This window comes from Equus caballus, chromosome 2 (genome assembly GCF_041296265.1).
Source record: "Equus caballus isolate H_3958 breed thoroughbred chromosome 2, TB-T2T, whole genome shotgun sequence".
Lineage (NCBI taxonomy): Eukaryota > Metazoa > Chordata > Mammalia > Perissodactyla > Equidae > Equus > Equus caballus.
This window is the reverse complement of record NC_091685.1, coordinates 23,791,873-23,814,608: the sequence shown is the minus strand read 5'-3', so window position 1 is coordinate 23,814,608 and position 22,736 is coordinate 23,791,873. Positions and strand designations below refer to the sequence as shown.

Genomic DNA, 22,736 nt, shown 5'->3' with positions numbered 1-22,736 from the left:
TTAAAAAAAAATCTCAGCCTGGATTTCGAGCACGATCGCGGGTTTTCAGGTGTGGGGGCCCATCCCGGGGGTCCCCTCCAGTCTGCCGTCTGCGAAGGGGACCCCCAGGGGCAGCCTGGCACCGCGAGGGCTCGGCCAGGCCCGGGTCCCCGGCCCGCCATCGCCGGGGAGGGGACGGCGAAGCGGCGGCCCGGCCTGGGCGGGACAATGGCCGCGGCCGCCGGGGCCCCGGGAGCCCCCGCGCTGGGGAAGGGGCTGGCCTAGGGCCGGGCGCCGGTGCCCTCCCCGCGCGGCGCGGCGGGCGGAGGGGGCGCGGAGTTCCTTTGTGGCTCTGCCTCCGGCGCGGGCGGGCGGGGGGCGCCGCGCAACTTTGCGAGGCGGCGGCGGCGGCGGCGAGCGCGAGACGAGGCCCCGGGGCCGAGCGGGGCCCCCCGCGCGCGGCCCGCCCCCGCCCCCCGCCGGCCCCCTCCCCTCGCGCGCCGCCGCCCGCGCCCGGCGCTGCCCACTCGCCGGAGCCCCGGGGCCGGACGGGCTGCGCAGCCGAGAGGCGGGGGCCCGACGCGGCCCCCCCCGGAGCCGGGCGCCTGGCGCGGGGGCTCGCCGAGCGCACGGGGGGCCGCGCGGCGCTGCAGACCCAGCCTCCGCCGCCGCCGCCGCCGCCGCCTCGGCGCTTGCAGAACCCAGAAGTGAACAGCAGGCGACCCGGAAGGTTTGCGCGCGGCTCCGCACCGAGCCGGAGCCGGAGCCCGGAGCCGGAGCCCCAGCCCGGCCCTGCTCGGGCCGCCGGGCGCGGGGCTGCGGCTGCGTCCCGGAGGCGCCGCCAGCACAGCCAGGTCCGTGCGGGCCCGGGGCGCGCGGGGAGCGGGCCCGGCGGCGGCGGGCGCCCGGCCGCGGGAAAGTTGCGCCGAGTTGCGGGCGGGCGGGGGCGCGGGCCGGGGCGCGGGCGCTGTCAGCGCGGGCTGGGGCGCGCGGGGGGCCGGGGCTGCCTGCCCGGGGGCCCGGCCCGGAGCGCGGCGGCGGCGGCGGCGGCGCGCGGGGTAGGAAGTGCTCCGGCGGCGTGTCTGGGTCTGCTCTCCGAGTGTGCGTGTGTGTGTGCGTGTGTGTGTGTGTGTGTGTGTGTGTTTTCTTAAGCCGGGCTATTCAAACCTGCTGCAATTCTCCGGTAAACAATGATTCATGGGGCTTAATGCAAATAAACGGCTTGCAAACGGCGCGGTTCGCGCACTTTGCAGGCGGCCCGGTGGAGCGGCCAGTGCCGGATTTCTCCCTTTTTTTGCAGATCTGCAGAATATGGCGTCCCTGTCCTGTTTTAAAAATAAGCCAGGCTGCCATTTTTGTTTTTCTTTTGTCTGAAAATTTTAATAAAACTGTCTGAGAATGTGGGAGAGGCGGCTGGAAGCAGAGGGGCGCCCGAAGGGTCGGCTTTTTTTCCTTTTCTTTGGCGAGAGCCGCGAGCCTTTCGGGGAGGTGAGACACAATGCGATTGCACTTTAAAGAAGAGAAAAAAAAGGAAGCCGCTGGGCGATTTGGGGGGGAGGGTTGGGAATTTAAAGTTAACTCCGAAAGTTTTCTTTTCTTTTTTTTTTTTTAGCTTTTTTTTTTTTTTTTTGGAAGGCGGTGAAATGCCGCGAAAGGATCTCGGGGCGCATTTTTTCCCCCAGCCGGCGGCCTTTGCGTGATTTTGGGGAAAAAGTTAACTGCCGGTTTCCTCAGAGCTGCAGGGGGGGGATGTGGAGGGTTGGGGATGAGGTTTGGGGGAACCAGGAAGCGTCTTTTGGAAGAGATTCTGTAAAAATGGCATCGTAAGGAACTATATGCTCAGATTTTGGGGGAGAGGGCTGGCAAAAGGGGCTCTGAGTGGGCCCGGGCTTTCCAGCTAAGACCCCTGGCTTGGGGGGATCTCCCTGCGCTCCCCCACCCTGCCCTCCAGCGGTGCGGATCCCTCGGAGCCCGGAGCTGTGTGTGGGGGTGGGCCTGTCTCCTTCCTGGGTGGCCGGGGACCCCCCTTGTAGGCGGGATCCTGCCTTGGGCGCTGGAGTGGCTCCCGAGCCCTTGGGCAAGTGCGCCTGGCAGTTGTCAGTTGGAGAGCCCCTTCCCCGACTGGTGGGCCTCCGCGCGCCCGAGGTGGCATCTGGTGGGAATGCCCCCACGTGGTGGGCTCTTGGCTCAGAGCAAACCAGTAGCTCCAGTGGGTCCTGTCTGAGGGGAAGGGCAGGAGAGGCTGTCTGGTGGTGGGGGGCTGCTGGTGTGCTAGTCAGGGTCTCCTGAGGCCTCGCCTGTGGTGCTCTCTGTCCCCCATTCTGCCACCCGGCGGGGACCCTGGAGGCTCGTCTGTTGGAGACTGCACTTTGGTGAACTTCCTGAAGTGTCTCCCTGGACAGGTCAGGGCCTGCTGGCTTTGCAGGCTGCAGAGGGAGTCTGAAGGCCAGGCCCTCACATCTGGGGTGGCTGGCGCTGTCCAAGGCTCTGGGACAGGTTGGGCCTGGTCTTTCCCCTTGGGGAAAGTCTGTCTGTCCTGGGAGGACCCTGAGGCTGTCTAGCTTCTGCCCCAGCATCTCCTGTAGAGGTGACCCCTCTGGTCTCACTCCTGGGCTGTGTCCTGGCTCCAGCAGGCAGCGTGAGCTCCCTGAAGGCTGTGTTTATGGATTTGGGGCTGCAGCACTTGGCATACCTGGGTCAGGGTACCAAGCCAGGCATTTTTCAGATGGAGAAACTGAAGTCCAGAGAGGGAAAGTGACTTGCCTAACATCTCACTGCCGGTTAGAAGAAGAGCTGAGACAGGGATGCAGATGTTCAGGCTTCCTCTTCTGGGCTCTCTTCCCTGTTCTCCACTGGGGCTCTGATCCCTGGAAGAGTCATTGGGACAGAACTGGACTAGAATGGGACTACATGTCCCCTGTCCCTCCCCTGGGTGTCAGCCATCATAATCCTTCCTGAGTGAATGGAACTTTACAGTTTGCACAGGCTAGTGCGTGATTGTTATCCCATCAGTCTCTTCTAGAAGTTTGGTTGGGGTGAAATTGTCAAGGTTGCGATACCTAACTCCATTTTAAAATTTAGGAAACTGAGGCTTGGAGAGGTTGAGCAGCAGCAGAGGAGGGCGTAAACTCAAGCCTCTACACTCCTTGTCTGAGCCTTTTCCTAGGTGGACCCTGGTGCTTGTGGACTGGACTCTTTCCCGCCTTCTAGTTTCTGATCTCAAGTTCTTCTGCTGACCCAGTGACTCTGTAAAAATCTAAAGACCCACCCCCTAAAGAGTGTCAGAGCTGGAAAGGTCCTGAGAGGTCATCTGGGGTCAGAGAGGGGAATCCACTGGCTTGAAGTCACCCAGCAATTTGGGTCGCAGTTAGGGCCAGAACCCTGATCTCTGGTCTCCCTTCATCTGTGAGACACTCCGGGGGAGAGTGAACTGTTCTACCCTTTGCCAGGCTCCACTGGGCCCCGGAGAGCTGGTGGTGGTGGTGGAGATGGGGCTGTGGGTGCTAAAATGACCAACACTTGGCAGAGACATGGGTTTGTCCCAGGGGCTGACAAATAGGTTATCTGTGGTCTTGGGGAATGGAGGCAAGATGGCCCCAGGGAGAGGGGAAGCTCATGTGTGAGTGAGGTGTGGACTGTGTCTGAAGCTAGCCTGGTCCCAACCCTTCCCTGGGCAGACACTTCCCTGCCCTGCCTCTCTATGAAGTGGGTCATTTCTTCTTTCCTTCATTTGTTTATTTATCTGTCATTGGTTGGTTTATTCATTCGTTGGTTTGCTAGATCATTCCTTTATTCTTTCATTGTACGTTCATTAGTTTTTTGATTAGGCATTTCAGTAGTCCATCTATCCATCCATCCATCCATCTGTCCATCCATTCATTCATCCATTCGTCCATCCGTCCATCCACCCGTCCATCTGTCCATCCATCCATCCATTCGTCCATTCGTCCATTCGTCCATTTGTCCATCCGTCCATCCACCCTTCCATCCGTCCATCCATCCATCCTTCCATCCGTCTATCCGTCCATTTGTCCATCTGTCCGGTCATCTGTCCACCCGTCCATCTGTCCATCCATTCATCCACCCATCCATCTGTCTGTCCATCCATCCATCCATCCATCTGACCCCCAGCTCACCCAGCCCAGGTTGGACAACCTTGTGAGATACAAGTCCAGTCCTCTGGGGCTCCAAAGCCAAAAGAGAAGAAAGTGTGAGACTGCAGGTGTGTAAAGCATCGGCCAGGGTAGTGTTCGTGGGTGCCCACATGGGTCCCCAGGAAAGGTCTCTTGGAGAAGAGGAGCCTTGAAAATACCAAAGGAGTGCCACAGACCATCATGATGGTGCATCTGGGGCCTGAGACCAAGTCTCATTTGTGAATCAGACGTTACAGTTTGCATAGTATGGTGCATGGTTTGTGTGATTTGGGGCACATTCTTCCCCTTTCTGAGCCTCAGTTTCTTGATCTTTAAAATGGGGTGCTCCCTGTAACTCTCTCATGGGTTTTGGGGAGTGACAATAAGAGTGTCTGCCATGTCTCCCAGCCCTGGCCAGGCAGGTGGTAGGAGCTCCGTATACACCAACTGAATTTTAAGGATTGTTGATGACTGTCTTCGGCCCTACCTGATTCTGAAAACCATTGTGGTGTTTTCAGAATGAGCCAGATGATCTGGGGACCCTGAAAGCCCTGCTCTGCCTTGTCATTCCTCTCCTGAAGCTCTTCTAATGTTTCCTAGGCTTTTTTTTTTTTTTTTTGTGCAGGGTAAGACTTGCCCTGAGCTAACATCTGTCGCCAATCTTCCTCTTGTTATTTTTTTCTCCCCGAAGCCCCAGGGCATAGTTGTACATCCTAGTTGTAACTCCTTCTAGTTCTTCTATGTGAGCTGCCGCCACAGCATGGCAACTGACAGATGGGTGGGGTGGTTCTGCACTTGGAAAGTGAACCTGGGCTGCCGACGTGGGAGTGCCGAACTTTAATCACTAGGCCATCAGGGCTGGCTCTCCTAGGCATTTTCATGAACAAAAATCCAAAATCCTCTGTGGCCTACAAGGCCCTTCATGGTCCAGGCCTACCCACCCCTCAACCTCAGCTGCCCCCCGCCCCAGTCTCCCCATGTCTAGCCACGTTGGCGTCTGTCTGCATCTGGACTTTACAAAGCCTGTTGGCAGGGCCTTTGCACGTCTCCTTGCCTGGAATGTTCTTCCCTAATGTTTGTGTGGCTGGCACCTTCTTGTTTCACAGGTTTCCACTCAGTTGGCACCTCCTCAGGGGCCTTCCCTGAGCACCTTGCTCTGTAATGGTTTCCCGCTGTCGCTCTCGGTCACGTGGCTACTTTTTATTTTCTCCATGGCTCTTATCCGTGTCTGGAACTTTCTTATTTATTTGTTTATTTGCTCTTCTGGCCCGTCCACACTGCTGGAACATGCTTCAGCCCCGTGCAGGCGAGTGAGCGGGTAGTGCCACGTGGTTCAGTGGGGCCTTTCCTGGAGGCGAGGAGGTGCTCGGGAGACCGGGGGTGGTTGTGGCCCAGGGGCAGCGCCTAGGAGATGAGGTGACACCGAGCTGTGTCCTCTCCTCCCGCAGGAGGTTCCAGGCTGTTGTTAGGAAATGAGCGGATTCAGTCGTGGGATCCAAGAATCCCGGGCTCTTCCATTCTCAGAACCCCCCCCGACACTTGCAGTCTTCACGTGATCTGATCTGGGATTGAGAATCTTATGAAGGGGACCCTCACTGCCTTACTGATTTGGTATCCAGAGTGCTTACTTTGTGCCATGTTTAAAAGGCTGCATAAATGTTAATGTATTCTTCCTCATTGTTGTTAACCCCATTTACAGATGAGGAAACCGAGGCACAAAGAGATTAGGGGACTTGCTCACGTCCACGGAGCTCATCAGGGGCACTGTGGGATTTGAACCCAGCCCTCTGGGCCCCCTCCTTAGAATCCCACAGCTGTTGAGGGGAAGCCCACCCTCACCCGGCCCCCCGCACAGGGCAGGAATGCCCTTCCCACAGCTTTCATCTCTGCAAGAGTGGCAGGGAGCTCTCTCCTCACAAGGTCCCCCAGCCTCCCCTTGTCAGACAGTTGTCATTGCTAGAAAGGTTTTCTTTACAAAGTGTAAGGCGCTGCACCTCCCCTGTGAATAACGCCTGGGAAATGATGTTAGTGTTAGGGTTTCCCGGTGCTTTTGGCCTTGTGGTTTGATGACTTCAGTGGCTTCTTTCTCCCCCCTGGGTTGTGAGCTCCTTGATGGGAGGCAGCCTGGGTGCTCGGTGTTCAATGTATGAATGAATGAGTGAATGTGTGTACAAAGCCTCCATGCCGAGCTCCTCCCGTCTCTGTAGCGCTGTGCTAGGCCATTTTCCAGGGTGTGGGACAGGCTTGGTGTCCTCGGAGAAGGAGGACAGTTATCTCGGTGTGTAACCCCAGGAAAGTCTCTGTCGATGATGTTTATGTACCCAGTTGTGGGAGAACCATTTGAGACCTAAAGTCACGCACTCAGTGGAGAGAAGTGGCCCACAGACACCACCCGGTGAATCCTCGTTCTGTCCATCGGGAAGCTAAACGGGAAGCGAGAGCAGTAGCTTCCTGACGCTTTGCCTGGCAGGCTTTCTGCTCCCCGTGCGCCACAGGGTGCCACAGTGTGGGCCTTGGGGCTCAAAGGCAGGAACAGCCCTCACTGGTGAAGCTGCTCCCTCTGTCGCACCGGTCTCCTCACCTCCACCATGGGGTGACGTCCCTGGATGCGCAGGGCTGCTCGAGGCCCCGGCGTCGTGCCTGGTGCTGCGGTGGGACTGAGGAACTGGGTGTGTGGAGGTGGTTGGGGGCTGGGGTGATAGGGAAGGCTTCCTGCAGCCCGGGCTGGGCCTGCCTTTGGAGGCTGGGTAGCATTTGGGGAGGGGCCAGGGGGTGTCTTGAGTGGATGAGGTGTGGGGAAGGCAAAGGGATTTGTTTCTGGGGCCCAAAGCATCCTGCCTTGTCCCTGCCTCATCCATGTGGCCTGGATATCCTTGAGGGGGTCCCTACCATCTAGGTCCTTCTCTGAGCTTCGGGCAAGAGCTTCATGCTCCTTGAGGGGACAGTCTGGCCATTTCAGGTTCTGGGGTCCGACGGGGGGCACCTGGCTGGGGCGGGCACCCCTCTAGACACGGTCATACATATTCACACTATCAGCCACTCCACGACCACCCTAGACCCTGCTCCCCCCGCCCCACTTATGCAAATTTGGGGTGCTCCCTTGCTGTTTCAGAAGCACCACCAGGATGTCCCGAACTGGGCCCGCAGGAGCCACGTGTGCAGGAGGCACGTCTGCTGGAGTGCACATCCACACACGCGATACACACACATCACACAGGAACACACACACACACTCCTTCCGCCCACAGGGTAAGACACATCTGCATATACCCATGTGTGCCCTCCTGGGAAATGGCACACGGCTGCATGCCTGGCCTTCCTTGTGTCCTTTCACGCTCATGGCACACGCCATGTTTACCATCTGCACGTGGGCATACTCAGGCACATGTGTGTTTTACACGTGCGTGCATCTTGCGTGCACACATTCATTTACACCCATCAGGATGTAGCCCCACCTTCAGGGCCGTGCACTGGGTCGCTCCTGCACAGCCCTGCACTCCTGTGTGTCCCACACCCTGCCTGGATCCGCCTGCGGGGGTGGACCAGGCAGCTCATTTGCATCTCCCGCCTTCATTCAACCGTGGTTCTTGAGCATTTACTATATACCAGGCCCTGTGCTGGATACTGGGGGTGGAAGGGAGGGAAACTGATGTAGTCCCTGCCCTGGCCGGGGAGACAGACATGATGCAAAAGATCACCCAAATGATGGTAGGATGACAGACTTGGTACATGCTAGGAAGGGGCTGCTTTTCTCTGATGGGGCTTCCCTGTAGCTTCGTGGTTTAGATTTCCTATAATGAGTGATGAGAGATGTGTGCAGGGGAGAGGTGCTTCTGGGAGGAAGTGATATTCGAACTGTGGCCTGAGGTTTTCCAGATGGGGGCATTCCAGGCAGAGGAAATGGCCTAGGCAAAGGCCCTGAGGTGGGAAATCAAGGATCATGGAGAAGGTGGTAGCCCCGAGACCTGGGGGAGGGTAGAAGAGACCAGGAGGTGGGTGGGGCTTGGTCTGGCAGGTCTTCCCTGGCCTGCCGACTCCTACCCACATGTCCCCCCCAGCCCTTTCCAGCCCTCTCTGACCGGCCCAGCCCTCCTCTGCTGCCTTGCCCTGCCCACTCTGTCTGCTGGCCTCCACCCCAGGCCTGAGCCCAGTCTCACCTGCCCCACAGGCTGCCTGTCCAGGGGTCCTGAGGTACAGGGTATGACCACCTGCCAGGGGTTCCCAGCCCGGGACCCCGAGGACCTGTCCGGAAAGCTCCTGGGGGCCCGGCCACAGCTGGGGTTCAGCAGTTGGCTCTCCTGCTCTGAGTTAATCCCAGACTTGGCAGCACAGCAGCTCCCGTGGGTCTGAAAGGCTCCCAGGCTGCGCCCCCTCCAGCCCCAGCCCAGCGGACGTCACTGGGGTCAGGTTTCCATGTGGGTCTTTGGGATGTCGGGAGAGGCTCCCTCAGGCCTCGGAGAACCTAACCACAAAGCAACAGTGCTGGGTGACACAGAGTCCTCGCTGTGTACCAGGCACTATTCTGAAAGGTTTATACGTAGTATTAACTCACTGAATCCTCACAACAATGCTGTGTGGCTGCCGTTATCATCCCCCATTTGCTGTCAGTCTCTGGGCCTTCAAGCCACACTATCTTCTTCCAGAATCGGTACTTTTAGCCCCTCAGTTGCCGTGTTGCCCCTCAGAGGGCCCAGGAATCCAGGCTGTGATTTAATTGACTCTCTTTGTCTTATAGAGGAAGGAACGAAGGCCCAGAGAGGAAGTGGACTTGCTAAAGGTCACACAGCAAGCCGATGGCAGAGGATTCCAGCGGCCTCTGCCCTCACTGGCTGCGTGACCTCAGGCAGGTTACATACCTCTCTGAGCCTCATTCCTGACCCCAAGCAAGGAAGAGATTCCCATAGAAGCCAGGAAGGTGGGACCTTTGGGGGATGCGAGGGGGCTGCAATTGAGAAGGGACGTGGGGTGGAGGCTTGTTAGGTCCCCTGGGTGTGTACTTTATAATAAGCCATATGTTCTAGGCATCTTTCTGAATGTGTGTGGTAGTTCGAAATGTTCCCAGCATCTACCTCACAGGGTCATTAGGAGCCTGAGTGAGAAATGCATGCAAAGCAGCTCCCAGTCCTGGCGTGGAAGGAGGGCTCGGTAACTATTATTATAATTATTATCGTCATTTCATGCTGGCAGAAGGAGTTCCCTGTGGGGATGGGAGCTAGCTGTCCCCAGGGGAAATGGCCATGTGTTCAAAGCCTGCAGAATGTTCTCTGAGCCCTGGGAAGGGTGTCATGGCCCATTCCCTACCCGACCGCACTGAGGCTCCCAGAGTGGGTCGCTGCCTGGGCGTGTGTGGGTGGCTGGCAGTGGGGGAAGGGAGGGACAGGGAGGGGAAGGGACAAGGAGGGGAAGGGGGCAGCATCGCAGCTCCCAGCGACCAGCGCACAGACAGTGGCCTCCTCCCTCTCTGATCAGCTCCATCATCGCTATGAAAACAGCCCTTCCCAACCCCTCGGGGCTGCGGAAACCCAGCCTAATTGGATCCAGGACCCCCGGGAGCCTCGTTCCTCACAGGAAGTTCCCAGGAACAAGTTTCCGAGGCTGGCCTGGATCTTGAGGGTGGGGTGGGGCGCAGCAGCTGGGGCTGAGAGCGCTGTGCTGCGTGGAGTGGGGGCACGTGGAGGGCAGAGGGGTCGTGGGAGGCAGACTTTAGCACGTGGGGAGCTTGAGGAGCTGGGAAGATGGGAAACCTCAGCTTCTCTCTCCTAGACCATCTCTTGTTTGTCGCTTCCAGGCCATCCTTCTGGCTCCATAATGATCTATCTGTTGAAAACCTTGGCTGTGGCCTTCCCCTGCCCCGAGACCTCCTGAGGCCTCCCCATGGTCTTTCATCCAAGCACCTTAGCCGGAATCCTTGCCCTTTATGCACTGCCCCGACCACTTTGCCTCCTTCCCTTGCAAATTCCTGCACTGTACCCACACCAGACCAAACATGCTGTGTGCTTTCCTGCCGCTGGGCCTTTGCACATGCAGTTCTTTCCACAGGCCTGCCCTTCCCTGGCATCTCTCTTTTGACATCTCCTCTTCCCCCACATCGATAAGTTCCACCATCATGAAAGCTTCGTTCAGCCCTCTGTGGAATGAGCTCATCTTCCCGGGAACACCCTGACCCCCAGCCCGGCTGTGCCCCAGCAGTAGCTCGTTGCCCCTCTCTGGGGCAGGGAGCGTGTTTGAGAACCCTTTGCAGTCCTAGGAAGCTGGCAGTTTTCCGTGTCTTCGCACAAGCTGCCCGTCTGCTCAGAATGCTCTCCCTCTACTCTCGATCTCCCGGCAACCTTCAGGATCTTCACGACCTGCACCGACAGACCCTTCCGCTCGTTGATTCGCTCAGTCAGCATTTATTGAGCACCTAGTGTGAACTGGGCACTTGAGTGCCTTGTGTGGCCAGCACTTGGCTCTGGGGCTGCAGCGGTGGCCCTGTCCTTGTGGGTCACAGCTGAAGGGACGATTTAGAGGCGTGATACAAAGGTGGGGTAGGTAGGGAGAATGGCGGGGGCCATGGGCGTGGATAACAGGGTGGCCCGATTTTTGTTGGGGAGAAGGTCAGACGGTGCCCTTTCGCTGAGACCAGAAGGAAGGGCCTAGTGGGCGTGGGGCCAAGCCGGGGTGCGGGGTTGTAACCGAGGAGCAGACCCAAGCCCTGCCCTCGGGGAGCTGAGAGCCCTGTGGGGACTGGGTGGACGAATCGCCAGGCAGTTCTAGGAGGGGGATCAGAGCTTTGGCGGGGGGGCCCAGGAAGCTGTGGGAGCTCAGGGGAGGGGCTGCCCATACAGCCGTGCAGGGGGTGGCCATCAGGATGGTTCCCCCAAGGCAGTGACGCCGAGCAGACTTTTGATGGTTGATGGGATCCTGGCAGCGTTCCAGCTGGGTGATGGCCCCCAGACGGAAGGAAGGGCACAGCCTGTGCAAAGGCACGGTGGCATGAGACAGCAGCTTGTTTTGGGGGACCTGCAGGTGGTGTAGAGGGGCCGCAGGGAGGGAGGTTGTGGGGATCTACCTGCTGGGATGAGGTGTGACCAGAAGAGGTCCCTTGGCAGAGGCCCCTGGGTGCTGCACTGGGGAGTTTGAACCATACCCCAAAGTGATGGGAACCCAAGAGAAAATTTCAGCAGGAGAGTGAGTGACCTGGGCAGGCTTTGGCCTGGTCCTCCCCGCTGAAGTCCCCCATAGTAGGGGGAGTCCCTTCCTGACTCTGCACTCGTGAATGGGGTCTAGGGTGGGATTTGAGGCTTGATGTGGGACTTGGAGTGAGCACCTGGCCCTCTCTGAGCCCTTCTCTCTTCCTGGGGAAACCTGCAGGCCTGAGGCCAGATTCCTAGTGGGGGGTGGGTGGGGTTGGGGTATCTTGCTTGTCCAAGCTTGCTGAACCTTTATTTTTATTAAAAATATTTCTTTAAAAAGTCACATAACTATCCTGCAGAAAAGTCAGAGAACAGGGAAATGAAATAAACCCAAACCTACCATTCCTGCCCTCACCCCGAGCCCAGACAGCACCACAGTGAGCATGTTGATGTTCCCTTCCCTCTTTTCTCTCAGCACCTAGCTTTTATAGAAATGTCATTCCTCTGCCCAACATATAATTTTTTAAATCTTCCCTCCCATCTGCGACTGATGTTGTATCATGAGCATTTTCGAAATGACTGCAGGGTGATGTTAATCCTTCTTTCTAACGGATCCAGCATCAGGGTGGAAAGCCTGGGCTCCGGAGCCTGACTTTCTGGGTTCAGATTGTACATGCTCTGCTTGACTTGGGGCAAGTTGCTTTTTTTTTTTTTTTTAAGTGAGGAAGATTGGCCCTGAGCTAACACCTGTGCCCATTTTCCTCTATTATGTATGTGGGATGCTGCCACAGCATGGCTTGATGAATGGTGTATAGGTCCACATCCAGGATTCGAACCTCCGAACCCTGAGCCACCGAAGCAGAGCACACGAACTTAACCACTACATTTGGGCAAGTTTCTTAATCTCTCTGTGCCTCAGTTCCTTGTAAAGCTGATATGAGTGTTAAATGAGTCATCCCAACGCTAGTGAACAGTGGCTATTATTAACGACTATAGACTGTGTACCTGTGTAATGTGATTTATGGAACCATCCCTCTATTGTTTAAAATTTTGGCTGTTTCATGTTTTTGCTATTTTTAAAAAAACCACTGAAGCAAACAGCTTTGTCTGTATTTGGGGTATTTTCCAGGGAAAGATCCCCAAGAATGGGCTCACTAGACCAGAAATCTGAAAATTTTTAGAGCTCCTGGCACATCATTGCCAGAACCTTTCAGAAATGATTATTCTGGTGTATACCAGGAATGCACAGGAGTGCCCATTTCACCGTGCCCTCACCAGCATTGGGTATTAGAATTTTATTATTTTGTTTTGCTCTTTTAAAAGGTGAAGCTCATTTAATTTTCACCGCTAGGGGAGCAGAACCGTTTTCTGTGTTTATTAGCTGTTAACATCCTTTTTGGTCTGCGGGTCTTTCCGGAGCATGCATAGCCCCTTCTCAGATCAATTAGGAAGATAGAGCTAAGATCCAGGAAACAGAGAACAGTGTAACCCAGGGGACAGTGTAGTGCCAGGGTGGGTGGTGGGCACTCAGAGGCGGGGGAGGGGACTTTCCTCTCTCCAGGCCATGACACTTTCAGTTCCCTCCACCCAGGCTGTTCATTCATTCAGGCATTGATCAGGTACCATGTAGGGCTTGAAGGTAAATGACTCAGCCGTGATTCTGCCCTGACAGAGCGCATGTCCAACAGCGGAGATGCACGAGAAACAGTGATCGGTGCTCTATGATGGAAACGCAGGACGCCATGGGAGCAGAGAAGAGAGGCACCCAACACAGCGAGGGGGTGGAGAGGGAGCAGTTCCGGAAGGCTGTCGGGAGGAAGTGGCCTGTAAGCTGGGGCCTGAGGGATAAGTTGGAGTTAACCAATGAAATGGGGAAGGCAGAGCGTTCCCGGGAGAGGAGGCAGCCTGACTGAAGGTGAGGAATTGGGAAGGGAAGCAGACCACTGGAGGATCTCTCACACCTGCTAGGCAGAACGTAAGGCAGGAACAACCAGGGAGGCTGGAGGTCAGTGGGGCCAGACGTGTAAGGCCTGAGGAATCCAGACCTTGTCTGGAGGGAAGTAGGGAGCCATAGAAGGTTCTAAGTAGGGGAGTCTTGTGATCTGATTTATAGTTTAGGAATATCAGAGTGACTGCCGGAGGAGATGGAGTGGGGGAGGGGGAAGTGGGGAAACCTGAGGAGACCCTTGAGAGAGCTGAAGGGGCCTGGACCGGGCAGGGACAGTGCTGGAGATCCTCTTCTTGCCTCACTCAGTGGAATCCTAACTGGCTTCAAACTGCAGATTGATGTCACCTCTGCCAGGTAGCCTTGGTGACATCCACCACCCCCTACCCCCCGTCATCTGCCTGGAGGATGGGGGCAGGGCAGGGCCAGAATGCAGCATCAGTGGAGCCCCCCCATCAGCTGACTTGATCTCCGCCTGCTCCTCTGTGCCTCCAGACCCTCCCTGTGTCCCCCTCTGCCCTGGTACCAGCCACTCTCGTTCGTTCTTTTTTTTTGCTGGGAAAGGTTTGCCCTGAGCTACTAACATCTGTTGCCAATCTTCTCCTCCCCCACCCCCTCCCCCTCCCTGGTAAAGCCCCAGCATGTTTGTATATCCTAGTTGTAAGTCCTTCTAGTTCTTTTTTTTTTTTTTTGAGGAAGATTAGCCCTGAGCTAACTGCTGCCAATCCTCCTCTTTTTGCTGAAGAAGACTGGCCCTGAGCTAACATCCGTGCCCATCTTCCTCTGCTTTATATGTGGGACGCCCGCCACAGCATGGCTTGCCAACTGGTGCCACGTCCGCACCCGGGATCCAAACCGGCGAACCCCAGGCCGCCAAAGCGGAATATGCGCACTTAACCACTGCGCCACTGGGCTGGCCCCAAGGCCTTCTGGTTCTATGTGAGCCTCTGCCACAGCATGGCTACTGACAGACGGGTGGTGTGGGTCCACGATGGGGAAGTGAACCCAGGACACCAAAGCAGTGATAGTGCCGACCTTTAACCAATAGGCCATCAAGGCTGGCTCTTGTTCTTTCATTTTTTTAAGAATAAATTTATTGTTTTCATTATAAAAGCAACTGAACGATACTACAGAGAATCTGCAAATCAGAGAAACAAAGACGAAAAACCAGGTCTGCTCCGGCGACCTCCCCCAGCACCCCAGCCTCCCTCCGGGCGTGGCTCCCTGCAGCTTGCTTTTTCTGACACAGGTTTTTATTTTTGCCTCCTTGTAATCACAGTGTCCGGACAGTTTTGGGTCCTGCTTTCTCCCATTTGTTTTGTTGGGAGCTAGTTCCCCTGTGGCAACAGAGTCAGGGCAAGTCTCTCTCTCTCTCTCTTTTCTTTTTTTTGGTGAGGAAGAATGGCCCTGAGCTAACATCTGTTGCCAATCTTCCTCTTTTTTTTTCTCCCCAAAGCCCCAGTACATAGTTGTATATCCAAATTGTAAGTCCTTTAAGTTCTGCTGTGTGGGACACCGTCTCAGCATGGCTTGATGAGTGGTGCATAGGTCCACGCCCAGGATCCAAACCGGTGAATCCCGGGCCGCCAAAATGGAGCCCATGAACTTAACCACTTGGGCACGGGGCCGGCCCTGCAAGTCTCATTTTTTAACATCTGTGCGATGGGCTAGGAATGGAGCGTGGGACATAAGTTGCTTCACTGCATCCACCCTGGGCTGCGGTCCTCTTTGTGTGTGTATGTCTAGGCCTGAACCTCCCTGGGTGGCAGGGCCTGGCACCCGGTGTACCCCGTCCCCTAGTGCCCCTTTGAGGAGCTTGCTAGGCTGGCCTCAGAGGCCACCTTCCTGGGAGAGGGTGATGGGCAGACTTGGTTGCAAATCCAGACTGGCTCTGTGACCTCAGGCAAGTTACTTAACCTCTCTGGACGTCAGTTTCCTCATCTGTATAATGAGTCTATTGCAACAGTAAAATAATGGCTGTAAAATGTCCTGACACGGTTCCAGGCCCACTGTAAGTACTCAAGAAAAGGTGGTCGGTATTATTATTCTTCACTCCACGAAGAGCTTCTGAGACCCCCTTGGGCTAGACGCTGGAATGGTGGAGGTGCGTGAGCACCCACCCTACCTGTGAAGAGCTCCTAGTCTGATGGGAAGTCCCCCAGGGAAGCAGGTCACCGCACCAGGGCAGGAGTGGCCCCGAGTGCTGGGTGGCAGCCTAACTCCGTCACTTGCCAGCTGTGTGACTTTGGGCAAGATGGTCAACCTCTGTGAGCTGCCGTTTCCTCTTCTGTTAAATGCGCCTCTCACAGGGTCACTGGGGAGATTGGTGATGTGATGCATATGGCGTACTCAGCCCAGTGCCTGGCACACAATGGGTGTTGAAATCAATGGGAGCTGCCATTTTATTATTATTATGTTATTATTGTTATTCCCATATACAAGGTGCTGTTGGGAACACAGAGGAAGTGACTGGCTGGGGGTTCAGGGAAAGCTCCGTAGAAGAGGGAACACTTGAGCTGGGTCTTGAAGGATGAGTAGAAGTTCACCAAGTGGGAAAGGACACTCTAGGTAAGGAGCCTGTGATTCCAGGCTGAATCTGTCAATGAGGGGTTTGTTCTCTGGGGGACTCAGCCATCGTGTTCATCCCGCCTCCCTGAGCGCCCCTCACTGCCTCCCTCTGGGTCTGCCCCGAGGGCCACGTGTGCTCACCTCTTGTAACACCGTCCACCGGCGACTCCGTGTCCTGGCGGCTGTGAGTTCCTGCTCACGGGAGTTGCTGTGTCCCCATCTGTCCATGTTTGGGGCTACAGGTCTGTGTCTGTCACGTGCGTCTGAGTTTGGTGCTGTCTGTCTGCATGTTCCTGTGGCCATGTTTGTCCGTGTCCGTGTCCAGAGGACCTCCCAGGCCACACCACGCGGGGCACCCTGCACGCTTCCTTGGCTCCGGCTCTTAACTAACTAGCCAGGCGTCCTTGGTCACTCTTCTCCTGGGCCGAGGGGAGCCCCTGCCTCTCGCCTCCATTCCCAGGGGCCTCCTGACGGCTGTCCTCCCACTGCCTCCTCTCCTGGCTTCCCCTGGCCTCTCCAGTCCCGTCTACACCCAGCGGTCAGAGGGCCCTTTCTAAACCATAGATTCCGTCCCATCGCCCACGGCTCCAAGTCCTGCGTCCAGGCCTAGGATTCAGGATCGGCTTTCTAGGTTGGGCCTTGGCTAACGGCTCCAGCCTTCTCTCCCCTCTCCCAGTCCACACCAGAACACTCCAGCTCCCCGCACCCGCTGTGTAGCTCTCACCTCTGGGCCCTTGCTTGGGTTGCTGCTTCTCCCACCATGCTGCCCACTCCTTCTTTGCCTGGCTGACTCCCACTCATCCTTTAAGACCCAAAGCAGGCATCACCTCCCCTGGGAAGGCCTTCCTGATCCTTTCTTTCCATCCTGGGTCAGGTTCCTGGCTCTGGGCTGCTCATCCCTTACTTGGGGGGCAGGAGCAAGTGACTTGCCCAGGATCACACAGCTGGTGAGTTGGAGCCAAGACTCGAACCTGGGTATGTTGGGCTCCAAGCAAAGCAGGCTGTTCCGTGGTCCAGGTGAGGTAATGGTAGCTAGGACTGTGGAGAGGAGCGGGGATCCTGAGGACGTGGCTGGTGGTGGATCTGAGCCGGGAGGGGAGGGAGGGGACGTGTTGTGGATCAATGTGTGTCTGTGGCAGGAGCATCTGGGCAGACGGGGCTGTCCCGCTCGGGGTTGGGGATGGCTAGAGGAGGGGCATGTCCTAGGGCCAGACCAAGCCCAGCTCAGGCCTGCTGAGTCTGAGCAGCTCACGTGACAGCCAAAGGGACATGTCAGGGAGGCACCTCGAAAGCTTGGCCTGGAGCTCCAGGGAGAGGCCTGGGCAGGAGGGGGAGACTTGGGGATTGGCTGGTTTTAAAAGTCCTGGACTAGAGGGGCCCCCCAGGGACTGAGGACAGGGGGAGAGAAGAGGCCCCTGTCCCACCCTGAGGAGCCTGTGGGGGGTGGGAGCCGTGAAGAGACTGAGAAGATGGGGAACCCAGGGGCATGGTGCACAGATCTCAGAGGGCCCACGTGGCAGAGGGGCCTTAAGGATAGGACCAGATAGGACCAGAAGGCGGCCTGTCGGCTGCGACCCCACAGAGGTCCTTGGTGGCACACAGTAGGTCTCAAAGGTGAAAGTTCCTTCTGCAGAAACTTGTGGGTCATGTGTCTGCTTCCCCCACGTAGCGTGGGGCTCCTGGAGGGGAGGGCTCTTCTGGTGGCCTCAGGTTCCCAGCACCGGTCCAGAATGTGGACAGATGGATGGATGGATGGATGGGTGGGTGGATGGGCCCGCTGTTCTGAGAGGCAACTCTAGGTGTTTCCTTCATCCAGCCAGCCAACGGTTTTCACCTCCAGAGCAAGAAAAACAACTGGCAGCCTCCTCCCCGACTGCAGGGATCAGGCCTGTGTGTCTGGGGGCTCAGGGCACAGAGCCGTGACTTCCATTTGGAGCTTGAAGCCCAATCTGCGTGTCCCGCCCGACCACCAGTGTGTTTCCTTTGCCCACGCTGGCATGCCCAGGCCCTTGGCCCTGGTCCTCCTGGCTGCTCAGCCCCAGCCTCGCTGCCCCAGGCAGTGTCCTCAGGCTGCTCCCTCTGACCTTGGTCCCCTTAGCTCCATTGTTCCCCTGGCCCCCGCACACTCCCTGGTGCCTCTCACCCCCAGCATTCCATCCCAACACCTTAGCACGGCATTCAAGACCCTGCCGGCCGGCCTCCATCTCTCACCACCTCACCACTCTCCAGCTCTCTCTTAGGGCCAGCGGGTGGGCGCTCACTATCCCAAACCTGGCTTGCACTTTCACATTCCGTGCCTCTGCCGGAAAGCCCTTCCACCCTGTCTTAAACAGACCTGTCCTAAACGCACATCTGAGCAGTGTCTCTCCTGCTTAAAGCCCCTCCCTCATGAGAAGGTCTGAGCAGCTTACCTGGGACCCGGCCGCCTGCCCCTGCACTTCTTGTCATGGCCCTTGTGTCCCAGGGTTGCACGGGTGGACAGCCACCTCACGGGCTCACAGGCTTGTTGGCGGCTCACACGAGATGCTCTTGACGTGCACCTAGCAATGACATTGACTCTGACACTCAGTAGGAACTCAGAAAATGTTCACCCCCACTGGCCTTCTCTGCATTTGACACACAGTAGGTGTACACCAGGGCCAGGGGCACTGACGGAATCATTCAGTTACTTAAGACCAGCCAGAGAAGGAAGCAGAAATTAGGCAGAGGCTGTGCGGCTCAGATTACATGACCCAGGGCAGACCCTGCCTCTCTGTGGGCCTGCTTCCCGACCAGGGTGTGGGGTGGTCCCTGCCTGATCAGGGGCCTGATAAATGGCAGAGAGGATGCACTAACCCAGACCCTGGGCAAGCACCCTCTTCTCCAGACCTCCCTGACCAGGGTGGGACTTTGAGAATCCTGAGTGTGGCATTGAACTGAAGGGGAGGAGGAGAAGGCACCTCCCCCAGAACTGACTGAGAACAGCCAGGTGCAGAGGGCAGAGTCCTGGGCCAGGGAAGGAAGGAGACAGAGCAGCCTGTTTCACCCCATTTAACAGATAAGGAAAACTGAGGCTCAGAGACCCGATGCCCAACAGTGCAGCCCAGCGTGCCCTCCTGTTTCCCCATCCGTGTGGCCTGGGGCAAAGGGCGCCCCTCCTGATGCTATAGCTTCTTCCTCTGGGAAATGGGGGTGACAGTTCTTCCCTGCTTCCTGGGGCTCTGAGGAGAATGCCGGTGGGTACAGAAGAGCTTTGTAAACTGTCCGCTGTGCTAGATAATGATGTGGGATTGTCTTTAAAATAATTCTGATTATTATTCCTGCAGTTATTCATTCTGTCATGCAACTCATGTTGTTGATAACCTCTGGGCCTGGGTGCCTGGGATAGCGAGATGAACCAGACAGGTGCATCCAATTCCCAGGCTTCTCTGAGCCAGCTCCCCTTCCTCCCAGCCCTGGAGCCTCCTCACCCTGGCTTTGCGGCTAGTCCTCTCCACGTTTTCCCCAGTGGACAACAGCAGGGGAGGGACAGGTCCTGAGGCTGCTGGATGAGTGGGTGCCTGTCTGTGGGGCTGCGGCCAACCATCCTAAGATGGGGCACATTCACAAGCCTACAGTCAGGGTGCCTTGTCCTTCCCCTGAACAGCTAAGGGACTGACAGCGGGACTTTGGAGTCAGGCAGATTAGAATGGGAATCTCAGTTCTCTGCTTACTTGCTGTGTGACCTCGACCAAGTCACTCCACCTCTCTGAACTTCAGTTTCCTCAATTGTAGAGTGGGGTTGCTGAGAGTACTTGCCTTTCAGTGTCAGTGTGCCTGGCAGAAGAGAGGCACTTGATGTCTGGTAGCCTCCTCACTGTGGCTGTCGTGTTGAGGTCTTTCTGAGAAGGGAGAAGTCCCAGAGATCTGGAGCAGTCAGGGAGAACTCCAGGCAGGAAGTGCTTCTGGTGTTGGCCTGGGAGGGGTGGGCGGGGTCGGATGGGCTGAGGGAGGGGCAGTTTGGTGTCTGTGGGTGGTGGGAGAAGGAGTGCTCTTAGAGGGCAGGGGTCGCCCTGGCCACCCCAGAGGAGGGGACTCAGATCCCCAGCCTGGCCAGGCTCAGATCCAGACTGGCCCCCCAGGGTGGGAGGGAGAGACAAGGATTTTTGCGTGTAGGTATTGAGTCATTGACATGTGGATATTTGCTTAACCGAGGACTCGGGTTTGCAAAGCAGATTCCCTGGAGCTCCCGGCTCGAGCAGATCTGATTTCTCATCTTGACTCTGGCACCCTAGCTCTGTGTTCTTGGACAGGTCTCTTCCCTTCTCTCCCAGCCTCAGTTTCTTCACCTATAAAATGGCGGTAATAATACCTCCTGTGCCTGCTTCTCAAGTGAAGATCACAAGAGAGAATTCATATAAAAGATCTTTCATGAAGTGTTGAGAATAGATAGTGTCCTTATGGAGGGTTTTCTCGTGAAACCCTCTGCCTGCAACGCCAGCAGGGGCTTCTCAGGCTTGTAGGACCGGGAAGAGGCTGACGGCACTTCATTTTGACCTTGCCTGTCAAAATAAACAATTTCATTTAATACCAACAATACCAGTAGGTATTTAGTTAGTAATACGTGTAAGAGAGAGATAAATAAGAAATTTTATAGGGAGCAAGAATTAATGGACTGCCCAGCCTGGTCCCTGTAGTCATCACTTCTTGACTAACTCTAGGGTCACAGAAAACTCGAACCCTATAGAAGACTCAGGAAACTCTCAAGGCCCATCCTTCACACTGCCCTGGTTGAAAGGCCTTCTAACCGCACAGGCCTGCCATGGAGCTTGCCAGAGGTGAGGGCCACTGGACAGATTGTCACTTCTGAAGACAATTTGCTTCTGGGAGACAGATTGCTTCTACTGAAGAGCCCCAAAGTGCCCTAGCCTCAGGCCTCTTCAACCCCCTCCTTAAGCACAGGGTTCTGACCCATCCATGTAGGTAAAATGTTGCACATGTCCGTGCTTGTTTCTTGAGGGTAACTTTCCAGAGGTACAATTTCTTGGGTCAAAGGGCAATAACCATTTGGGTCTCTGAAAATCGTCGTGCCAAACTGCCCTTCAGAAAGGCTGTGTCTGTCCAGCTGAGCTGCCCCGTGTTCTGATGAGGGTGTCTGCACTGGGAGGGGCCTCACTCAGAAGGGCAGGGTGCAGGGATGGACAGCTTGCTCCACTCTGTGGCCATTACAGAGTCCACCCAGAATTCCTCCGTTTGTCTCTGGATGAGGTGGGGGGAGTCTTCTGGTGGAGTCCATGGGTCCATGGGGTTGGCTCTGCAGCTTAGGGCCCTTCTGGGGAATGAGGATTGGCCTGCCAGCATCAGGGTGGTGGTGGGGCCAGGACCACTCTGGTCTGGATGTGACCTTTGTCCTCTGGGCCCACCAAGGGAGATGCTGACTTCCAGACTTTTCAGCCTGGATGTGTGGTTCTCCGGCCTGGCCTGCTCTGCTGCGGGGTGAGGGTCCCACGGGGGCAGGGATCCCAGACACTGGCGCCGACTTGAGCGGGCATAGCTGACAGGAGCTCGCCCCGGGCCGGTGGGGAGGGCCCTCTTCCCTGTGACAGTCGCTCTCTCCCCGCAGGATGGCCGAGCCTCGATTTAACAACCCCTACTTCTGGCCCCCTCCTCCCACCATGCCCAGCCAGGTAAGACCGAGCGTCGCCCCTCCCCTTCTCGGAGCTGCTCTGCTTTACCTGGGGCTTTGGCTGCGGCCGGGCGGGGCGAGGGGCTCGCGGCTCGCGGCTCGCGGCTCGCGGCTCGCGGGGGGACCGGCGGCCCCGGGAAGGCGCCGGACGCGGCTCAAGCCCCCTCAGTCCCTCTCCTCTCCTGCACGCAGCTGGACAACCTGGTCCTGATTAACAAGATCAAGGAGCAGCTGATGGCGGAGAAGATCCGGCCGCCTCACCTGCCGCCCACGTCGGCCTCGTCGCAGCAGCCGCTGCTGGTGCCGCCGGCGCCGGCCGAGAGCAGCCAGGCCGTCATGTCGCTGCCCAAGCTGCAGCAGGTGCCAGGGCTGCACCCGCAGGCCGTGCCGCAGCCCGACGTGGCGCTGCACGCGCGGCCGGCCACCAGCACCGTCACAGGTACGGCGGGGCCGGCGGGGGGCGGGGCCCGAGTGGGCGGGGCGGGGCCGGCGAGGGCGGGGCCTGAGTGGGAGGGGCCCGAGTGGGCGGGGCCGGAGACCTGCGGGGTGGCGGCTTGGCGAGGATAGCATGGGGCTAGGAGAGGGCAAGGCCTGGGGGGATGCTCCTGTGGCAGGGTTGGTCCTACTAGCATAGCCACCAGACTTTGTCCGACTCTATACTGGGAGGACCCACCGCCCCCAAATCGACAGGACGAGGGCTGGTCAGTGCCGGCCAGAAGGTCGGCAGGGAAGCTCAGGCAATGTAGAGAACTTCAGGAATCCAAAGAGCCCTGACCAGAGGTGGAGGAGGGGTGCGGCAAGGAGCCGACATGAAAGAAAGGTTGACGGTTAACTAGGGAAATGGAGGAGGAAGCGGGGACGGCATGTGCAAAGCGAGTGTGTGCACAGGAGTAAGAGTAGCGAGGCCAACAGCTGATGATGATGATAATCACAATATGCCAGCTAACGCCAGCTGAGCACCTGTGTATGTTTGCCTGTATTCATTTTATTACTCCCAGGGCTCCTGTGAGGAGGGTACTGTTAGTGTTTGAACAGTTGATGGCTTTTGACTTACAAAACTAGCAGTTTCATGGTTCACCCTTGTCTCCATTCAAAGGTGGGGAAACTGAGGTAGAGCTTCCCAGCCAGTAAGAGGCAGAGCCAGGCAGTGTGGTTCCAGGGCCCAAGTCTTAACCTTTTTGCTCTACCTGGTTCTGCTGAGGCTAGTGCGGAAGGAGGACCAGACTGTGAAGGGCCCTGGGGGTCATGCTGTGTGGTTGGAACTGTACCCCAGGGGCTGGGGAGCATGGAAGGTTTTTAAGTCGGAGAGGAAAGCTGGCTGCAAGGTGGAGACTGGTCTGGTGGGAGACAAG

At 57.1% G+C, this 22,736-nt stretch overlaps 1 protein-coding gene and 2 long non-coding RNA genes across 6 annotated transcripts in view; 1 reads left to right on the top strand and 2 right to left on the bottom strand.

Moving 5' to 3' along the window:
- Positions 1-575: 575 nt before the first annotated feature.
- Positions 576-22,736, top strand: part of ZNF362 (zinc finger protein 362) — a 40,720-nt gene continuing 18,559 nt past the window's right edge. The window contains exons 1-5 of one of the 4 annotated variants that reach the window (XM_070249478.1): positions 708-833; positions 15,615-15,740; positions 16,615-16,687; positions 21,322-21,385; positions 21,577-21,823. In XM_070249478.1, coding sequence (XP_070105579.1) covers positions 21,323-21,385; positions 21,577-21,823 — 310 coding nt within the window. In that variant the 5' untranslated portion in view covers positions 708-833; positions 15,615-15,740; positions 16,615-16,687; position 21,322. Of the gene's footprint in view, positions 834-1,279; positions 1,468-15,614; positions 15,741-16,614; positions 16,688-21,321; positions 21,386-21,576; positions 21,824-22,736 lie in introns of those variants that run through there. The other 3 variants (XM_023634034.2, XM_023634040.2, XM_070249479.1) reach the window with 3 other exon arrangements.
- Positions 14,408-16,346, bottom strand: LOC138920587 (uncharacterized). The gene is made up of 2 exons (XR_011432011.1): positions 15,882-16,346; positions 14,408-15,533 (listed from the first exon to the last, which is right to left on the bottom strand). It is a non-coding gene; the product is annotated as an uncharacterized lncRNA (long non-coding RNA).
- LOC138920585 (uncharacterized) lies at positions 18,150-21,775 on the bottom strand. The gene is made up of 3 exons (XR_011432003.1): positions 21,646-21,775; positions 19,518-20,260; positions 18,150-18,280 (listed from the first exon to the last, which is right to left on the bottom strand). It is a non-coding gene; the product is annotated as an uncharacterized lncRNA (long non-coding RNA).